Genomic DNA, 21372 nt, shown 5'->3' with positions numbered 1-21372 from the left:
AGGCATGTGACACCCCCTCCCCGCATCCTGCCCACCCAGCCCCCTTCCCATGTAAGATACGTCACTGGGGGAAGGGGAGGTGAGTGCGCTGCTGGGCAGCAAGCCTGGGCAGGCCCCTGCCCCACCTGTGTTCCTGGCTCCTGGGGATGTCCTGAGTCGCCGGGCCACCCCGCCCAACAGCCGGCTTTCTCCTTGGCTCCACAATGTCTCCCCCAGTCCCACTGACGGAGCAAAGCGCAAGCCACTTGGGTTTGAACTGACTTTATTATTCTGTAAATGTGAATTTTACAAAGCGCTTTACAAGTAACGATCACATCCTTCTGTTTGCAAGGACTTCCACGTCCTGCTCGGGCTCCACTCGCCGCGCAAGCCCGGGGTTTCCTGGCCGGTGGACGTCTCCGCAGGCTGTGACTAGTACGGCAGCAAAGGCGACAGCGGTGACTCTGCTGAGGGGCAGGGCCCAGAGGCCGGCAGGAGGGAGGACACACCTGCGGGAAGGGGGGGGACGAGCTTGCTCGCTGGGGGGGGCCGCGGACGGGGGTGGGGGTGGTTCTAGGAAAACAAACCTGCTCCACGGCACAAGGAACAGTGATTTCATTTATTTATTGTTTAACAGTCGTGAGTTACAGCAGGACTTAACCCCTCCCAGACTGGACAGGAACCGTGTCTTTGTAAAAAGGCTCTTTTTCCCCAAACGCTCCGTCCGGAGGATGAACGGTCTGTTTGCACCCAGTGCCATCCAATGTTCAAGTCAAAAATATTTATACATTTTATACTTAGTTCTTTTTTTTTGTCTGCTAAAAATAGTATTGCAAGTTTTGGCTTCTTTTGACATAAAAATTACAATCATGTGCAAAACGCTAACAACGAAGGAGTTGATTGGAATTCAAGCAGGTTGTCCAATCCGAATGCTTTAGATTCTGCGTAATTTTCCTTTGCATGTTTTTTTTTTCCAAAGAAACAAAACAAACAAACAAACAAAACCCAAAACCTTTTGGCGCGTTAGAAACGTCTTGTACCAAAGCCCTAACGCTCTCCGGCAGGCGGCGGGTGACGCGCTCGGAGCGGCCTGGCTGACAGAAGGACAAACTTACGCACCAGCAACATTCTGAAACAGCAGCTCCAGACTCCCAGCTCTGTGTGTAGGATTTACTGCTGGCAAAGGCAAACAGAGGTTTTCTCACAGTTTTCAGGTGGTTAATGGGCCATCGGCCTTCCACTGGCATCAAGATACTTCCATAAAAATAACTCAAGAGGGGGAGCTAAGCAGTAAGTGGCCGGGGGTGGCACAGGGCTGGTACTAGAACCTTCCACCCTTCAAGGGGAAGTCAGGGCTGGGCACCCCAGAGTCCCCATCCTCCTCCAGCCCTCACCCCCTGCCCCCCTCCCAGCTCCAAACACAACCGCCCCAGAACCAGACGCCACAGACCAGACCGCAGCCGGGGGCTCCCAAGACCGTCTCTCCCCGCGGCCATGCACCCACAGCCACGGCCACAGTCGGGGGCAAGGCAAGACGCGTGAATCCAACGCAAAGTCAAGCGACCACAGAGAACTCTGGGTGACAGCAGACACGGCACAGAACACAAGACAGAATTCAAGCACCGAGGCGCGCCGCTGGACGGCCCCGCCAGCTCACGGTATCCCGTCCCATCTCCCCATCCCCGCTTCTGGACCTTTTGTACTTCATCCCACTGCCTCCTGCGTCACAGCCTGTCCGCCAGGGAGGGTGGGCGAGGGGGGGCCTGGCCGGCCGCCCGCCACGTCCACCCCGACGGGGTCCAGTCCCTTCTCTCCTCCTCAGAAAGGCGCGGGTCTAACTCAGCTCTGTGTTAGTCTACGTAGTGTATGTGTATTGCTAATAGTCAAGCTAGGGGTCAGGTGCAGACGCGTCATAAATACTGAGTGGCTTTGTCTCTCGCTCTACAGGGTCTGGGTGAGTCGGGATCACGCTCACAGGACAGGCATTAGTCGTCTTGTAAACAGAGGAGGGGGAGGGTCCGGTTTTAACTGGTTTTCCTTGGGAAAAATGATCAGAAGATGCTAAGGCACTCTGGTCGGCCCCTCCGAGTCCAGGCCCGCCGCCGCCCGCCCCACGAAACATTCTGGACGCGGAGGGAGCGCCCGGCAGATACAATCATCAGCCACGCCCGTCCGCAAACGCTCCCGACCCACGTCCGCCGCGGGACACATTAGTGCAAAACGCTCGGCCTGGCCCGCCTGGGGCTCAGGGGGAGCTCAGGACCCATTCACATTGAAGTACTGAAGTTTCACACATGACTCCTGCCTTCCCTACCTGGAACAACAAAATGGACGGCGGCTACACACGATTAAGGGACAGAGGTCGCGGGACATTGTGCTGGCCTGAACAGTGGTCAGGCCTTCTCTGTGCGGGCGCTGCTGCCATCACGGGCCACGGGCACCCCTTCGTGTCCCGGCCTCAGGTCGGGCGCCGCTCCCACTCTGGAGTGGGGGGGGACAGGGAGAGCGAGCACGTGAGCCCTTCTGCTGACGGCCAGGACAGGCCAGCCGCCTGTCTCCCCAGGGTCCTCAGGGATGGTCAAATTAAAGTGCACATCAGGGTCGGGAAGGGAAGCTGAGAGGGGGATGGGGGCAAGCCTCCCCATCCTCCCCTCCACACCCTCAGTGGCTGCCTGAGGATGCTGAGGGCTGGGCCTCTCAGTTCCAGAGGGCTAGGTCCTCCTTGGGGCCCCAGGCCCATGCAGCTCCAACCCCAGCTGGGCCCAGGTCAGGGGAGAAAGAGGCGGAGACAGTGCGGCTCACCTCTGGGCCAGGAGGCTGGCTCGGATCCCCAGTAGGAGTGCGGCCCCTTCGGGCCCAGACCCCCCACCACTGCTGCTCTCGAGCACAGGGGCTGAGACGAGCTCCCACGGGCCTGCCCGAGGTGCTCCCACGGGCCTGCCCGAGGTGCCCCCACTCCCTCCTGGGAGCTCTCAGATCTTTCTGGAGGGCAGGTTCATGTGGCCTGGCTAGAGGAGGCCTGGAGGCTCTACGCCCAGCCTGGGTCTCCCGGAAGCCTCTCCACACAGGGCCGTGGTCAGAGGGCACCTGAACACGTGGGTGCCGCAGCCCCGCAGGGCAGGCCCGCAGCTGGGGGAGGTTCAGGTTTGTGGGTCACAGGGAGGCTGAGCACAGGGGCTGCACCTGGTCAGGGGAGGCAGCGTGCCAGCGGCGGGGGGGGCAACAGACCCCTTCATCTGGGAATGGAAGGGCGTCTGGTCTCACGGGCAGTTGGCAGGGGTGGGGGGTGGGGGGGGCGCCTGGGACTCAGGAGGAAGCCTCCCGACCACTGGCCACGTGCGCACAACCCGCGCCCTCGCTCACCAAAGACCGGCAACCGAACTTGGAAGTGAGCCTTCCAGCCTCACCCACCACGTCTGGTCTCAGGCCCCTCCTCACTGCGCTCCCCGACCCCACGCTCTGGATCATCAGCCCTGCTGCAGGGCTCCTCCCGCCCGCCCGGGCCCAGGGTCTGCAGCAGGACTCGGGACCCACTCAGGCCCAGCCCAGCCACGAGGGGCCTCCACCAAACCCGACTGCATCTCCCTGGGACCCGGGCCAGGGCAGGGCGGAGTGCGGTCCACAGGTGACCCAGACCCAGGCATAGAGGGTTGAGGGCAGGGACACCAAATCCTCCCTAATTTTTTGCTCTTATGGGTCTGAAAGTTTTCAAACCATACATGAACTAGATCTGAATTAGACAAAAACAAACAAACAAATGTAATCCCAACATGGCCGAGGGCGGCGGGGCTGCACCACAGGACGGCGGGCAGCCGGGCAGAGCCGGTGGGCACTCGGGGCAGCGGCCGCGCCCATGGGGCCCAGGGCACCAGAGGCTGTGGAGCTGAGGGGGCCAGGAGGGCCCCCGGGCGCAGGGCGGGAGGATGAAGATGCACGGAGCTCTCCCTCCCCCTGCTGTGCTCACACCGCTGCCCCGCACACGCTCAAACACACGCACTCACACATGCGCTTGCGCGCCCCATGCACACAGCCGGCCCAGCAGGCCTGACCCGCGAGTCTCAGGAATAAGGGAAAAGGAGGAGTTTGGCCCCTGAGGGCCCAGCCCTGGCCCCTGGCCCCAAAGGGTGGGTGGGGTCCCCCGAGTGAGCAGCGAGGGTCGGGAGATGGGCCCCAGGCCACAGGACCCCCGATCTGGCTCCCAGGCACTGGGGACCGCAGGCTCTCGCCCCTCCCAGAGCGGGGTCAGAGCCCACGGCCTGGAGACGAACCTCGCAGGTATCAAAGGAGCCCTGGGACCCCTCGCAACTAGGTCACCAGTGGACTAACCCTTTACAGTATAACGAATGCATTTGTTTCCTTCATAAACTTTAAATACAAGCAGGATAAAATCACATTTTTTTCAGGCAACAGTAGCAGTTCCGTAGTAAGTGGCTTGATCACATCTGTTTGTATTAGTAACGCATGCAAGCAGCTTTAGTACCGGCCTCGAGCCTCCCGGCGGCCCCTCTACAAGGTCCCCGGGTAGGACGCCTCCGGTCTCCGGGGCGCCGCGGGCGTCTGCGGCCGGCTGGAGCTCGCGCCCGCCTGCTCGAAGGGCTGCGGGGGGCTCGGGGCCGCGGCGGGCGGCGGCTCAGGCGCGGCCACTCCTGGATGACCGAGCCAGCCCCGTCCGCCTCCTCGGCCGCGTCGAAGCCGGGTGGGCGGCGGCGCTCAGGTCGACGTTCACGGCGTCAGTCTCAGAGCCACGATGGTGGCCGCGTCCCCCCGCCGCTCGGCGTAGATGCGCTGCTCGAACACCTGCGCTGCGGCGGGCGAGAAGTGGGGTCGAGGGGCACGCCGGCCGCCGAGGAGCCCATGACCGTGCGGTACATCTCCACCCCCTCGGGCAGCATTGACTTGATCTTGGGCAGCCAGCGCTTGCGGACGCGGCGGGCATTGGTGCACATGTCCGCAGCGATGACATTCATCTCGCTCTCCTTGAAGCTGGGGGCGAAGCTCTGACAGTACACTGCAGGGGTGGGGAGGGGCGGTGTCAGCAACCCGGGGAACGGGGTGCTCATGTGCTGCAGCCGTCCTCCTGGGCCAGCGGGGAAGGGGGCCTCCACCCTGCTGGCCGCTGGCCCCGGGGTCCATCCTGGCCTCAGCTGGCAGACCAGTGGTCACCTTCTCACCACTCGATCCTGGAGGCCCTACCCTGTTCATTAGGCCAGAACGTCCAGGGGAAGAGGACAGTCAGGTCAGAGCATGAGACCGTGACAGGCCCTCCCTGAGCACCGGTTGGCTGTGTGCCCTTGGGTAGGTCCCTGGCATCTCTGGGCCTCACCTTCCTGCTCTGTCCCACCCACCTGGGTCCCAGGGCTGTTGAGACAAGCCTGCTCAGTCACCTTGCTGGACAGAAGGGCAACTGGGGCAGGGCCCCAAGTCAGGTGGCCCTTGCACTTACCCACTGTGAGGCTCAGGCCTCTTGGGCCCTTACAGAGGCTCTTCCTCACAGGCTGGATGAGGAGTGTGGTGGGAGCCGGTCCACACCTGTCCTGCACCCAGCCCCCACCAGGAGGAAGCTGCGGCCAGGGCCATATCCGCACTCCAACCTTACTGAGAGTCCCCTGCCCCGGAAGCCCCAGGACCAGCTAGCTCTGCAAGCAGCCTGGAGGCGGGACACAGGTCCCTGGGGCGAACCCCTCACGGCAGCATCGCCGCACACGCCCGTTCCCAGAGCCCAGCCGGCCGCCAGCTTTGGGACTGTCAGACCGATCACAAAGGGCCCTCCCTACTCTAGAACAAAATCGGTCTCACGAGACACATGTTCCAAGCAAGGAAGGGAGACAACGTTTCACGTGCTGACCGCTGCGGGAGGGCCCGCGGCTGGCCAGGGGGCCTGGAGCAGGGCGGCCCGCGCTTCCCCCCCCCAGGGCTGGGGGGCTGGGTCGGGGGCAGCAGTCAGCCGCGGAGACGGACCGGGCTCCACGACACCCCACCCCCGCACCCAGGAGCGGGAGGCAGAAGCCGGCGAGCAGATGGCAAAGGCTCAAAATAACCTCGAAATGTAAATAAGGGGTTTTGTTCAAAAAGGAAAATTAGATCTATTTCACATATTAAAATAGTTCCGCACGCAGCTGAATCCATCACGCTTGGAAACCCACCAAGAACGTTAACACCTCGAGACCTGGCTCCCACGAGCTGCTCTTTTTTCTCCCCCCTCCACCTCCAAGCCCTACAGGGCCGGCACACCGCCCAGGAGAAGCCACCTCCCGCGGCCTCGGTCCCCAGCCCAGGGGACCGGCAGCCCCCCAGCCCCCCAGGGCACCCCGGGGCACTCACATTTCACAGCGTTCAGAACCCGGCTGTCCAGAGGCTTGCGGCTGGGGTCGCTCGTGGAGGAGCGGATGCCTGTGCCGCAGCTGTTGGCCAGGGTGTTCCTGGTGGGGCGGGAAGGGAAGTGAGGCCGCTGGCCAGGGGGTCCTACCCTCCGGGCCTCCCCCCTGCACTGCTACTGACTTCCGGGGGTGGGGGTGACCCTAACCCCACACTCTCCAAGAGACGGGAGGGAAGCAAAGCCCCTTGGGGATGGGCTCCTCTGACCCACTCACGAAGCACATGTGGCTCTTATTTTATGGGAGAGGGTGTCCAGGGCAGCCAGGCCCCTCCGATGGACGTGTCCCCTCGCACATCCCCGACCCACGGTGGGACATCAGCACGGCGGAGGGCCGTGGACCCAAGACCACAGTGAGCGCGTTGCCAAGAGGCCCGCACGGCCTCCACATCCGTCCAGGGACCCACCTGTCGAAGAAGGTAGCCAGCAGGCGCCGCAGCAGGACCTTGTGCTTCACGCCCGCACACAGGTGGCAGTTCATGAGCTGACCGCGCGTGATGTAGACCCCGAGCCTGTGACCGCCGGACAGAGAGGCCGTGACCCACAACCCGGGGCCACGAGCTTCCCAGGGCCATGGGGGCCAGAGCAGGCGAGCCCGGGCTGGGGGCTGCTGGGAAGCAGGGGGGAGCACCAGGCCGCCCCGACTTCAGCAGCAGCGCTCCCCCTGGGCCTTGGACCCCACAGGCTGGGGACATCGCTCTAGGGGTCCCTCACTGTGCCGAGGCCCTGTCACCTGCAGGAGGTACCCTAGGTCACATGCCCGAGCGCTGTCCCCAGGTCGCCCTTCCGGCCTCGAGGGCATCCCAGGCTCTGCCTCCTCGCCTCTCCATCCCTTCCCCAAAACCAAAGCCCCTCAGGCAGTGGGAGAGGTGGAATCAGGGAGGTCAGCCGGTCCAGCACATGCGGGGGGGGGCACCATGGGCAGGGGTGCTCTCAGCGAGCTGACGCGCTGCTGTTCATCTGAAGGAGCCTGGCAAGCCCCGGACACCCAGGGGGCCCGGCAGTGGCGAGGCCAGGGCCCGCCGAGAGCGTGGGCGGCCTCAGTCGGCCCAGACTCTGCTTGTGGGAAAGAGCAGATGCACGTGTCGCTCAGTGTCCCCGACTCTGGAGAAGACGACACCAAGGGCACGTGCGTGGGGTCCTCAGGACGCCCACCGTCCCCGTCAGGCCTTCCCCGAGGACCCGCCATCATAGATCCCGCACTGAACCGTGGGAGGGAAGGGGGGGGCAGGGTGGAAGGAAGGTACTTGGAGGTGCTCTAGCCCCGGGGGGGCCCTGGATGGAGACCACATCAGGGCATTGGGTCTGTGCTGTCTGACCCAGTGTCTGTGAAGGCCCCTGTCAGGCTGTCTCTCGTCTGCAGAGGCTCAAGGCCACAGCAGCAGAGCAGGTCACCCGGGCCACACAGGCTGGGCACTCCCTTTGTTGGACTCTGTAACAGGGGCTGGGGTACCGGGGGGCCTGCCCCACCGATATCTAGCTATGGGTCGGGCCAGAGAAGGGGGCCAGCCCTCGTCCGTCCCAACCCCAAACGCTGACAGACGTGTGCCCTACCCCCTCTCTGCCCCTGCTCTACTGCTGCCCCTGGGACCATGGCTCCCAGAAGAGGGGACAGTCAGGCAGAGCCCCACAGTGCTGCCCTGGGTAGGGCGGTCAGGAGGAGCAAAAAGGACTGGGGGAACCCAGAGGCTCCCAGTTGGGTGCAAAACAGCACTGAGGAGGAGGGATGGTGCCCATGGGTCCTGGCTGGCCCGTCTGGGGCTCCCCCGGTGACCACGGGAGGACACTCCCAGAAAATGGCTCCACCTTCCCCGGCACGGGTGACAGGTTCCCCGAGAACAGCCTTAGATCTACCAGGAGCGGCGAGGCCCCACGCGGCCCCCACACGGGGAGGAGGGCTCTTGCTGACAAAGGCACCAGGCCCCAACAGGTGCCGTCTGTTTTCATCGAACTCCGTTTCCGACTCTGAGCTGCATCCGGTGGGGACACTCTGGGGGCTGGGGAAGGGGACCAGCACGCGAACTCGATTTGGTTTTATCTGCTACCTAATTAAAACACAATCGTGATTGCAGTCCCTGCCAATCAGACATGCGGCCGGCCCAGGGGATTCAATTAAAATGCTAAATTAATTCAATTGAATAACTCCTCTTAATGACACATTCTTCTAAAAGGAATTAGAGGAAATTTAAGATGTTCTATCTTCGTTTTTTTGACTGATTGGTGATGAGTACATTGTTCACAGCTCTGAGGAGAAGGGAGGAGAGGGCATTTGCATACAACAGACAGGGCGGGGAGGGACCCTTCACCTGCCACCAGCTCCAGCTTCTCGCCGGGGTCCCATTCCGAGTACAGCTTGGGGTGGCAGCGGTACCCAATCTGGCTGATGAGGCTGGCGGGGTAGGGCCACGAGGTCACGGCGGCATGAGGACGCAGGAGCGGCTCTCCAGGGCAACGGGCTCTGGCTTCTCTTGCACTGTGGACACAGACCCAATCTGGTTAGGGGCGCTCTCGGGCTGTGCCAGGACAGGGATGGAGATGGAGAACGCCCTTCCCTCCCGCCCAGGCCCAGGTCAGACCCACTCCATGCCCGCCCTCCGTTACTCTCTCCTGCCCACCTGGTCCTGACCCCGGCGGGCAGACAAGAGGGAGTGAGTGAACGGAGGAAGGCAGGGGAGGGCTGCCGGCCCCAGACCTGGAAACGAGCTGGGAGGGCCTAGGAGGCTCCCACAAGGTGTCCCCCAGGCAGAGGCCTGCAGATGAGGCAGGACACGAGTGGCCGGTGCGAGGGGAGCCAGACCCGTGGTCTGACCAGGGAGAGCGGCCCCTCTGTAGGACAAAGTGCGGGCCGGGAGCAGCACTGGCCCCGTGCGCAGGCCCGATGGGGCGGGGGACAGGAAGCACGAGGGCAGCAGGCTGTGGGCATGGAGGTGGCCGCCGCCCTCCCCTGCCCCCAGGCCTGGTCTGGCCGTGGGAAACTGCTCTCCATCAGGCAGGCCCAGGGTAGGTGCACCCGGCCACCACTGAGGCTGGGCCAGCCTGTCCCCTCAGCTGTCCCCTCTGCACTATGACCCATTCCCCCTTAGGGGTTACAGGGAAGAATCAGCACCTGTGGGCACTGAGGGCGGGAGGGGCCAGGATGGGCCAAGCACCTGGGGAAGCCGTATGGGGCTGCCGCAAAGGGGCTGTGGGAGGGAGGATGGCAAGGAAGGGTCCTGGGCAGACCCTCCCACTCCCAGGCCTCCAGACCCTGGTGCAGCCTCAAGCTCCCAGAGGGAGTGGTGAGGACCACTCAGCCGCTGGGGGCTGGCATCCTGGACACTGTGGGTGGGCCTCTGCGGAGAGGGCAGGTGGCTGAGACCAGAGCTGAGGGGGGCCTGCAGCTCCAGCCCATCCAACCCGGACCTGGACATGGGTCAGAGGGTGCTGGGCCGCTCTGGGGGCTGGGGCGCACCTCCCAGCAGGTATGTGTGGGGCACCGGCGGGATGGAAGACTCTTCCAAACCCGGAGCGCCCGTGGGCCCAGGGAGCACAGGGAAAACAACCCGGATATTTTAAACATAATTACCCGCCCCCGTCCCCCCACGGCCTGCTGTGACTACACACGCAGACGCAGCACAGCGCGGCCGGCCCGCGGCGTTTACATGTAGAACGCTCACCAGCAGAACCCCGCCATCCACTGTGCGTCCTGCCGTGTCTCTCTGAACAGCAGAAGTTGTCTGCACCCGGCACGCCTGCCCCCCAGCCCCCAGCCCCCAGCCCGGCTCCTGAGAGCAGAGAGCGGCATATCCAGAACATCCAAAGAGCCTCTTCTATTTCTTCTGCTCTGCCGAGCGCCGGATACCGCGCCGGCTAAAAATACCGAACCCGAGCGGTGGCTCATCTGGAGAGGTGCTCTGGAGTCCTTCCCTACCCCTTCCCCCGGGCCCCAGATCTCCCGCCGCAGCAGCCACAGCTGAGCGGAGCGACAAGGGCGGCATGTGACCAGGTTCTGGCGGGCCTGGGGGACCATGCAGGAGTGGGGGGACAGGGGCGCAGGGGCGTGGAGGCGGGGGCCGTGGGGGCACAGGGGAGCAGGGGGGCCCCTAGGGCATCCCTGTGGCCTTCAGTGTGGCATTCCGGCAGGCGTGCTGGGGAGGCCCCTCGGTGGGCTGTGGGCAGGGACACAGCAGCCACGGGCTGCCCTGCAGATCACATTGAGGCACCCCACCCCCTTCCCCATCAATGGCCCGTTTTTAATCGGCTTCAGGACTGAGGGCTCCAAATATTTTTGGCCCCGTGGAATGTGGAGAGGCACATGAAAGAGCGATTCGCTATTTGTCTGGAGAGGAAGTAATCGCTCAGTGCGGGAACTGAGTCACCGTCGACAGGGCCTGCACAGAAGGATCTAGAGCAGCAGCTGGTCTGGGCCAAAGGGGACAGCGACCAAGGACAGGCAAACAGTGCCCCTCAGACCACTGGACAGAGAGAGCTGTGACCAGACACAAGGATGGACCCTGCGGGGAACTCTGGGCACCGGAAGGGCCCCAAGTGCTCCCAGACTCGGGGACGCTGCAGAGTCCAGCCGAGGAAGGACGGGGCCTCAAGGACATTGTGCTGAAGGAGAGGAGTCCAGCAGAGGACAGATCCTGCCAGGCTCTGCCGCTGTGTGGGCCCGAGAGGGCTCAGGCCCGTGGGGACGGACCACAGGAGGGGAGATCCGTGTGTAATGGGGCGGAGTTCAGGTCAGGAAGATGGAGAGTCCTGGAGACGGATGAGGGGACAGCAGCAAAGCAGCGTGAGTGCACCCGCGGGCCTTGGATGGCGCCCAGACACCAGCGGGACAGGAACCCCAGTGTGTACGTCCTGGTGCAACAGAGCCACTCTCTTGAGAGACGAACAGTGGACTATGGAGACGTGGGCCCTCACCCCCCAGTTCACACGGTGACGTCCGTCAGCTCAATCTCAGTACAACTGGGGCGGTGGGGGGGCTGACAGAGGGCAGAGTGGGTGAGGCGGGCCTGGAGGGACCCCGGCAGGCTCCCAGCTTCCTCTCCGGCACTTCCTCCCCCTCCCGTGGCTCCCTGACCGGGAATCTAGAAAATGTGCTGGGCCCTCTCTCCAAGCAAAGCACACAGATCCCCCAGCCTGCGGGACCACCGGTGTGTCACGGGCCCCAGGGGCCGACTTTGTTCCTGTCCACAGGTGCACCTCAGGGATGGCATGGGGAGCCCCCACCAGGGCCAGTGGTCACCTGCAGAGGATGGAGTACCACTGAGGCTGGGCGGGCAGGTGGGGGGACAGGGAAGGGGACTACCACCCTATGAGAGTATATGCTGTTTGTTAAAATGGCAGAGGAAGGAAAGGGACCCCTGGTCCGTGATTATATGGGAAAATACAACTTACAACCAAATGGAAAGAAAAACGCTAAATCACATTGTCCACCTCTCCCGACTGTGGTGACTGTGACCAAACCTGCGAGGTTCATGAGGGCAAGCGAGGGACCCCCCGTCCACAGGCCTGAGTCAGACCCGCACAAACACACTTGGCTCACTTGTGCAAAGGGTCACTCACCACAGCAGGGGAAGGGACAGCTGCTCCGACACGGGGTGCCTGGAACGGGTTGTATGTGGGCAAATCGCAAAAGGAAACCACAGAACTACCCTCGATCTAAACCTCACACCTTACCGAAAAGAGTAAAAACGGGTCATGGACCTAATGTATGACACAAAAGCATAAACCTTTTGGAAGAAAATCTCTGTTGATCTTGAGTTCAGCTAAAAGTTCAGACACAACCCACAGAAGAATCGATGGGTTAAAACCGACCAGATGAAGACGAAACCTCCCGTGTGGGAACGAGGTACAGACGAGGCCACCCCAGGCCAGAAGGAGCGGTCCGCTGGACCACACGTGACCCAGGGCTTGCCCCGAAAATCCAGCACGAACTCTCAAAACTCAACAGCAAGAGACGGATGGTTTGGTTTTTAAAATGGGCAAAAGATCTGAACAGACACTCGGCCAGAGATGGTCCAGATGGCCAATTAGCACATGAAAAGATGCTCCACGTCATCAGCTGTGGAAAGCTGCACATAAACCGCACGGAGAGACCCCACTCCACGCGTACAGAGCAGAGCAGCTCACGAACCCCGGGCATGCCGGGCGGCGCGAGGGTGCGGAGCAGCTGGGCACGGGGTCCCAGCCGGCGGGCGTGCACGCGGGGACACAGGTGCACAGCTTCCCGGGAGCCGGCGGTCCCACCCGAGGCACTTGCCTGGGAGAAACGAGACACGGACATAGTCCGCACAGGCCCCCAGCTCACCCCGCTCTGTTCACCAGCACGCCAGGCCGGAGATAGCCCGGGCCCCGTGGCAGCAGGCGGACACGGCCGAGTGCCCGTAGAGCAGGTCACCGCCACACGGACGTCGGGAAGACCTCAAACTCACCGGTGGGACGTAAGGGGCCGGTCTCCCACGGTCACACACCTGGTATGTGGGGCAGGGTCCCAAACGCAGGACTCTGGGGAGAGAGAAACTGGCCGGTGACTGCAGGGGACAGCCGCGGGGCCGGGGCCCGACGGCAGCCGCGTGGAGGCCAACGGAGCTGCTCTGCAGGGTGAACACACGCCACACCGCCCCGCAGCCCGCCCTGCCCTGTCCCTGCTCAGCCCCAGGTGGCCTCCCCGCTCTGCACCAACCAGACCCACAGCTCTGAAAGGGGCACCCCAAGACCGGCAGCAGCGCCCCAGGACACGACCATGTCAACACCCCAGGAACAGAGCTGGCGGCGGGTTCCCCAAGGTGCACCTGGGCCTGAGGGGCTGGCGGTCATCACGGACGGTGCTCCTCCGCGTGGAGAAGCCACGGCTCCCACCGACGGCAAGATCACCCCCTCTTGTGGATGCTCAAGGGCAAGGACACAGGGCATCTCAGAACCAGCAGACACAACACGCTGGGCACAAATAAGTCCGGCTGGGAAGGGCCAGAAGAAATAAACACAAGTGGGAACAGAGGTGAGGCCGGGAGTGGGGACGACGTGTGTGCAGACACCGCTGCCCAGGGCCTCCGGGAGCACAGACAGAGAGGGACGTGGCAGGCCTCTGGGTCCCCATGCTCGGGAAGGCATAGACAGAGATAGCCACAGGGTAGGACGCAGCACTGAGATGGCTCCGTCCGGACAGCACCGGGTGCAGCCCCAAGCCATGTCCTCCTGCCGCAGCCCCCGCCCCTCTGGTTCCAGCTCAAATACCCAAATGTCCTCTGGGCAGCCCCGTCCAACTCAAACCTGCCATAGCCACTGCCTGGCCTAGACTCCACAAGCTCTGCTAGTCTTGTGGCCAGCACCCGGGTCTGGCCCTGGGAGACCCCATGAAGCCCCGAATAGAGTCCCAGCAAAGCCAGGGGGCCTCTGTCACTGCCCATCTGACCAAACTCCTCCTGCCCGCCACCCCTCTGTCTGCTCCCAGGGCTCGCCCAGCACCGGCCTCGAGATGCAAGCTGCCTCTCTGTCCCCTGTCCCCTGCACACGACCGGACAGGTCACGGCCGGGACACCAGGCGACAGCGGTCCCCATGAAAACCCAGCAGGGCTCTGTGCCCGAGGAACGTGCTTAGGTAAAGTGCACGCACACGCTCTGTACAAAGACGAGACACAGGCTCCGGGAGGCGGCGGGACAGCTGAGAGAACGGCCTCCCCGGCGCGGTCTCTGCGCATGACGACGGACGGACATTAGCTACGCCAAAACAAACGTGTTTATTTGATTTGATTTTTTTTAAATTTTATTTATTTATTTGACAGAGAGAGAGAGAGAGAGATCACAAGCAGGCAGAGAGGCAGGCAGAGAGAGGAGGAAGCAGGCTCCCTGCTGAGCAGAGAGCCCGACGCGGGGCTCGATCCCAGGACCCTGAGACCATGACCTGAGCCGAAGGCAGAGGCCTAACCCACTGAGCCACCCAGGCGCCCCTGATTTGATTTTTTTTTAAAGACTTTATTTATTTGACAGAGAGAGACAGCAAGAGAGGAAACACAAGCAGGGGGAGAGGGAGAGGGAGAAGCAGGCTTCCGCTGAGCAGGGAGCCTGATGCGGGACTCGATCCCAGGACCCCGGGATCATGACCTGAGCTGAAGGCAGATGCTTAACGGTGGAGCCCCCCAGGCGCCCCCAAAATAAATGTGCTTAGGTGTGCCTGGGTGGCTCCGTGGGTTAAAGCCTCTGCCTTTGGCTCAGGTCATGATCTCAGGGTCCTGAGATCGAGCCCCGCATTGGGCTCTCTGCTCAGCAGGGAAGCCTGCTTCCCCCAACCCCTGTCTGCCTGCCTCTCTGCCTACATGTGACCTCTGTCAAATAAATAAATAAGTAACTGTGTTTGACTTGTAAGTTTCCCCAGAGATGCCTGCCCAGCCATGGAGTGTCCCCCCAACGTGATCAACTCCAGAAGCTGCATAAAAGTTGCTTAACTTTCAGGGCCAGGCCCCCTGAGCTGAGCGATCAGTGGCCATGGGGCCGGGCAGCAGGGGCGCGGGACCTGGAGCGTGCAGACTCGAGGTGCCCCAGCCCGGGGGACCTCCTGGCTTTCCTTCAACTTCCTTCCACCACAAATCAGCACGTGTGGAGGCCAGATTCAGAAAAGTGACCACCAAGAAACTAAGAAAAAGTTAAATCAAGAACGTGGTGTCCACATACAAGATAAACAGACATCAGATCTTGGGGCCTGCCAGGAGGAAGTGCTCTGGGGACCACAGGCCTTCAGCCAAGACCCAGGACTGGTCACGGTGCCAGGCATCCTGCCAGCTCCATCCGAGACCTAGAGGGCCCAGCAGACCCTCTCTGGAGCAGCCCCGGTGGGGGCTCCTGGACGTTCTCACACACGGTCCAGCATTCAGTAAGAAATTACCAGGAACACGGGAAAATGAGTAATAAAACCCCAATTTACAAAAAGACATGAGGTCAGACCCCCTGGGGATCCGTCCTGGACAAGAGCTCCGCACACACGCAGGGAGTGTGGGGATGCGATGGAGAATTTCACCGGAAAACCAGAATCAGACCCTGGACACGGAATCAGTGCTGGAGACGGAACAGAGCAGGTGACAAGATTTTCGACCTGGAAGACAATCCAGATTGAAGCAGAGAAGGGGAAGAAGTGCCCCAAGAAAGAGTCAAAGTGACAATGAACGTGGGGGAGAGGACGACCCCATGTCCCGGGAGCCCAGGAAGTGGGCAGTGCGCACGGGAGGCCATCGTGGCTGAGAGGCCCCAGCGAAGAGGGAGAGGGAAGAGAGGGAAAGAGCCCAGGGACACTGTGCAGGGAAGCGTCAGCATAACTCGGGACACGGCCAAGAAGGGCTGGGGGCCCTGAAAACGTCCCCAGAACGAAGACAGAGCCCAGTCGGGAGGCCTTGCAGATCCCTGAAGGAGAAGCGTCCGTCGGGATGGACGTGAAACCTTAACCCTGGAGACAGCAGCGCATGAACTTACAATAAGAGAAAAAGGGGAAAGAAACAGAATCAGGCTGACTGACCAGAAAGAGGGAAAACAGAGGAACATGGGGCATCAGCGGGCACAGACGGGAAGCAGTAAGATGGGAGAGGAGACCCGAGGTTGTCAGTAATTACACGAAATATAACCAGGCCGGGCTAAAAAGGACTTGAAACTGGAAGTCTGCGAAGCCCGTGGAACAAAAGGACAAGGAAAGGCTGGAAGCCACACGCGGACCTGCAGCATCCGCCCCGACAGTTCACGCCAGCCAGAGAGCACAGAGACCCTCCCAGCCGACTGTCGGAGGATGCGTGGGAGCGGCAGGACAGCCACTTCCACGGGGAGAGGACAGCAACCGCGACGGAGTGTGCATGGCGCGCCTGGCCGGGACGGTTTACCAGGCTATCCGACGCCCTCGTGCTCCTCGCAGGTGCGGCTGGTGCGCGGGGGCGGACAGCTGATGGACGCCCAAGCAGAGAGCCGCTCTGAACACCCTCTGGCCGGGGGCGAAGAGGTGACCGGAAAGCCCGGCACGTGTCTGGGCGATGAGCGCCGCACCCCGGCCACCCACCCTGTGGGTCAGCTCAGGGACACGGGGGACGCGGTCTGTGCCATCGACAAGGGAAACGCACTACCCGGAAGGCGGCCGCACAGACCAGGGAGTGCACGGCCCTCGGTGCACACGGTGGAGAGTCGGAGGAGCCCGTTGTGTAAGCGTCTGCCTTTGGCACCGGGGAGACAACAGGCAGTGGAACCCGGAAAGTGGAAGCAAACTGAAGGGAAAACATACATAAGGGTGAAAAATAGAGAAACAAAATCCCAAAATCTTTCTTTGAGAGAAAGAAAAGGAGAAAGGGCAGAAATTAACAGGGTTCAGGACGCGGGGCAGGAGCCTGCCGCACAGGGCTCGGCAAAGTTCCGACATAAAGAGGCTGTCGGGGCTGCATGTGTGTCGGCTGCGCTCAGGATGCGGCCCCTACCAGGCTCCAACCAGAGTGGGCGCCCCCTGCCCCGATTCACCAGCGGCCGGACGCAGGCCCTGCACTTGCCCTCTCGGTCCGCCCGACACCCCTTCCAGGAGTCAGACCCTGGGCAGTGCCACATGCCCCCCCAGCAGTCACCCAAAACGGGGGGAAAAAAAAAACAAATCAGGAAGCCAAATCGCGAGCTTCAACTGCAACAAGGCTGAACAGATTCCAGGAGCGCGAGGTTTTGGTTCTGTCTTGTTCGAATATTCAAGAGGGTTCCGTCCTCCGTAGCTCAGAGAAGCAGCAGAGGAGAAGAGGGGAACCACGTGACCGTTTCAATATTTAGAGACAAAATTTTGGTTAAAATTTAACACTTACAAAAAAAGAAGGAAAAAACACTCTTCACCTAGGAAAAGAACGTCCTTCCTCTCCCAATGCGCACCCCAAGTGCCTGGAGCAAAGACCCCACTCAAAGACGCACACGGCAAGCTGCTCCCGCGTTTGGAGAGGCGGCGGCCGAGCCGGAAGCCCCCGCCAGTCCGGCCGGGCAGAGAGGAAGCCGCACGGTCGGGAGCAGCCGCAGAGCCCCAGGGCGGCCGACGCCAGGGCTGCACACACACAGAGAGTCCGGAAGAATCCGCAGGCGAGCGATCAGAATACGTAAGTGAGCTCAGGCCAGACTTTTTTCTTAAGTAATGAACCCCGTTTGTCCTGTAACACTCGCAACAACTAATGACAAGAAAGAAGAAACTTAAACACCGTGTAGATTCAAACAAACAATGAGTTTCTAGGAATCGATCTGACAACGGGCAGGCAGAGACCACCACCACAGTCCCAAGAAAAGCCCAGAAAAGGTGTAAGGAAGTGGAGGGGAACAGCGAGCACCGCAGGGACCTGGGTGCGCCCCAGGCCTGGCCGGAGGCGACAGCAAACCCCGGCCGAGCCCCAGCAGACAGGCTGCGTGGCGTCTGACAACGCGATTCTAAAAGGCGTGTGTGTAAGAATGCAAAGAGGAGGCAGGCCCAGTCACCGTAAGGAAGAGAACCAGGGACGGGAGGACGCGTGGGGGGGATGTGCAGGGGGACGCATGGGAGCAGGGGAGGGCACGGCCCAGGTGGGCTCGCGGAGTGACGCCGTGGGAGGAGGTCTCCCTCGGACCCGTGGCTGACCTGCTGGGGAGTCTGGTGGGGTAAGGGTCCATGCTGGGCCCCGTCGCAGCCCATTAAAACCGCAATCCCAGGGGCGCCTGGGTGGCTCAGTTGGTTAAGCAACTGCCTTCAGCTCAGGTCATGATCCTGGAGTCCTGGGATCGAGTCCCACATCAGACTCCCTGCCAAGCAGGGAGTCCGCTTCTCCCGCTGATCTCTCTCTCCTCTCATGCTCTCTCTCTCTCAAATAAATAAAATAAAAAAAATAAAATAAATAAAAATAAAAAAAATAAAACCGCAATCCAGACATGCCACAGACACTAAAGCCTTTCCTGCATCCGAATCCTGGCTGTTAGGAGGAGAACCGACATAAGGGGAGGTCAGGACGACCCCGGGACTGAACTGGATTTGAAGACACCGGCCTGAACGTGTGGCTTTGAATCCAGGAATCGCAGCTCTGATGGCCCAGAGGGCGGCATGTGCCCCGCCCCCATGAAAGGAGAGTCAATCCTGGAACATTCGTGGAAAGAGACGGGGTGAAAAGTGCTGTAAACATCCTCTACGCTAGCTTTAACTGCAAGTGCAGGAACACGTGGGGGGGACAGGGATGCCGTCCGTGGCGGGGACTGGCGAGCCAACCCCAGGCTGAGGAGCCAGACCACAGCCGCGGACAGCAAGCTCAGCACGCTGAACCTGCGGGGCGGGCAGGGGGCGACAGTCTCGTCTTGCAAAGGGAAGAGCCCGGCTTCGCTGGCAGGGGTCACCTTCCCTGGCAGAGGTCACCTGTCACCACTGAGGAGCACATGCCATCGGGTGCCTCCTGAAGGCCACACTGGGAGGGACCCGCCTCCCCGGAGCTCCACCGACACACGCAACCCGAGCCCACCAAATCCAAACAAGGGCTCTGCAGAGCCGCTGAGCCGCGCTTCGAGCGGCCAGTGTCCCGAGGGACAAGGGGTGAGGAACCGTCCCAGACTAAGGGGAGGGCGGAGAACGGCCACAAACACGCAGCGTGCTTCTGACCCGAGCCAGGGTCCAAGAACAGCCAGCTGCGGGGGGCGGAGGGGACCACAGGGACCCCTCGTGGACCACGGCTCATAGGGGCCCTGCTCCACAGCTGGCAGGAGCGCGTACTTCCGTGGGACACTGTCCTTGCTTGTCACAAGCGCTCGCCCGGGGGGAGAGGGGCTGACTCTGGCAACGAGCTCTGGGGGGTCGGAGACCCCACAGCCTCTCTGGGTGCAGACGAAGGGGCAGCGGAGCAAACCCAGCACCTTCTGGCCCGCGAGCGCGTCCGAGCAGATGGCACGTATCGGGACGTTTCTGCACATTTAAAATGATTTTAAATCTAAAGTTTTGGCTTTTTTTTTTTTTTTTCTTAAGGAGCACAGAGGAACGTCACGATATCTCGACGTGGAGAGAAAAGTCTTTCATTAGACAAAACACAAAAACCGACTGATCATAAGGAAAAGCGGGTGAACATCTCGTATCCGAGCGGAAGGCGGAGGCCGGGTAGGGACGTCTCCGCGATGGACCCAGGACAGGCAGAGTGAGGACAGGCAGCTCCCCCACGAGAGGGGACGCTCCCAGTGCAGGCCACCACGCCCGCAGCCACACACAGGCCACTACTGAGTCCCGCTCAGCTCCACCGCGAGAGGCCCGGAACCACGAGCCGCGGGTGCCCCACATGGCGACATGCACCAAGTCCTGGATCCACCGACAATGAGCAGACATGGACCAACCTGGAAAGGTGACCCCAAAGAGGAGAAAAACCGGTGAAGAAATGATGCAGGACGGCGCAAGGGGCGGAGGCTTTAGCCCAGTGACGGAACCCGACTGCGATGCCGCCGACGAGCCAAGAGAAGCCCAAGGAGGGGAGCCGTGGGCAGCCGAACCACGAGCGAAACGGAGCTGCCACGAAGACGGGTGCCCGTGGAGACACAGCGACTTCCTGCGGTTTCCCGGGAGGAAAGCCGGAGGCCGGCGTCCACCACACACGACTGCGAGCTGGGGACACCAGCACAGACCTGCGCCCGGGGCAGGGGCACCCCCGCACGTCCCACGCCAGCGAGGCCAACTGACAGAGGCGCCTCTCAGACAGACCCACGAGTTTCTGAAACTCACCGCTGGTCCGGCGTCAGCAAAGTGAGAAACGTCACAGGAAATTCGGCGGAAGGAAGACGGCACCAGATGGAAACTCTCATCCACACAAAATAAATACGTGGGTAAATACCAACCGGGTCTTCTCATGTTTTTAAAAAGGTTATTAGAGAGAGAGCATGGGCACGAGCCGGGAGGGGCAAAGGGGAAGCAGACTCCCCGCCGAGCCGGGGGCCCGACGCGGGGCTCGATCCCAGGACTCCGGGATTGTGACCTGAGCCGAAGGCAGAGGCTTCACTGACAGAGACCCCCAGGCACCCCGGGTTTTTTTCCGTATTTTAAATATCTTTGAAAAGAAACTGGACATCACATGAAAGAGAAAACAGAACCTCACATTTTCTGCAAAAATTAACCCAGAACGACCCACGGACTAAATGTAAAACCCAAAGCTGCAGAACGTGTAGAAGGAAACGGAGGGGAGAATCTTTGCGCTCTTGTGAGCAACGACTTGAAGACAAGGCGGGCACGATCTGTGGAGAAAAGCCGCCGCTGGAACAGGGTGACGGTGAGAGGCCCCCGTGCCGTGGAAAACCCGTGTGTGACTCTGACCTGCCCCCACACGACGTGGCAGCCGCCGCTGACCACAAGCCTCATGACAGCGCCCGGTCTGTGAGCGAACGTGACCCGCATGACACGCTCTTCCCGTGACGTCAGCTGGAGGACAGAAAGTGCCACGAGGGAGACTGCGGGGACGAGAACATACGCTCACAGCAGAGGCCGAAGACCGTCCGCACGTGCCAGAGGGGGTCCCAGCAGTTCAAAGCCCGACGGTTCAGGGTCAACTGTAATTAATGGCTTGATTTCATTGACATTAAAAAATGTCTGTTTCGTGTTTTTTAAAGATTCTACATATTTGAGAGACACAGTGAGAAAGAGGGAGCACAAGCAGGGGGAGGGGCAGAGGGAGAAGGAGGCTTCCGGCTGAGCAGGGAGCCCGATGCGGGTCTCAATCCCAGGACCCCGGGATCACGACCTAAGCCGAAGGCAGACGCTTCACCGACGGAGCCCCCAAGTGCCCCCAAGAATGTGTTTTAGTAGAGACTCTGTCAAGGGGACGAACAAACACGGGAGTCCAGGAGAAAATGTCGGGGACTCACACTCCCAGCAGAGGCTTCCCCCGAATCCGTGAGGAACGCACACCTGCCACCAGGGCCCAGGGAGCCCAACAAGCCGAAGAAGGGCTGAGGGTCGGGGCGCAGCAGCGGGCGGTACGAGGGTGGCGGACACGTGGGAGGAAGCCGACATCAGGGACAGCACCGCGGCCCAGCAGCAGCGGCTTTAAAACACGGCGAACCCA

The 21372-nt window shown here is 61.5% G+C and overlaps 1 protein-coding gene across 1 annotated transcript in view; it reads right to left on the bottom strand.

Annotated features, from left to right (window-relative positions):
• Window positions 1-245: 245 nt before the first annotated feature.
• The window catches only part of NACC2 (NACC family member 2), a 66392-nt gene continuing 45265 nt past the window's right edge, over window positions 246-21372 (bottom strand). The window contains 10 exon segments of the mRNA XM_047698867.1: window positions 246-4622; window positions 4625-4672; window positions 4675-4716; window positions 4719-4799; window positions 4802-4987; window positions 6301-6398; window positions 6760-6864; window positions 8652-8749; window positions 8751-8771; window positions 8773-8825. Coding sequence (XP_047554823.1) covers window positions 4486-4622; window positions 4625-4672; window positions 4675-4716; window positions 4719-4799; window positions 4802-4987; window positions 6301-6398; window positions 6760-6864; window positions 8652-8749; window positions 8751-8771; window positions 8773-8825 — 869 coding nt within the window. The 3' untranslated portion in view covers window positions 246-4485.

Source organism: Lutra lutra, chromosome 13, assembly GCF_902655055.1.
Source record: "Lutra lutra chromosome 13, mLutLut1.2, whole genome shotgun sequence".
Taxonomy (NCBI): Eukaryota; Metazoa; Chordata; class Mammalia; order Carnivora; family Mustelidae; genus Lutra; species Lutra lutra.
This window is presented reverse-complemented; position numbering and strand designations above follow the sequence as displayed.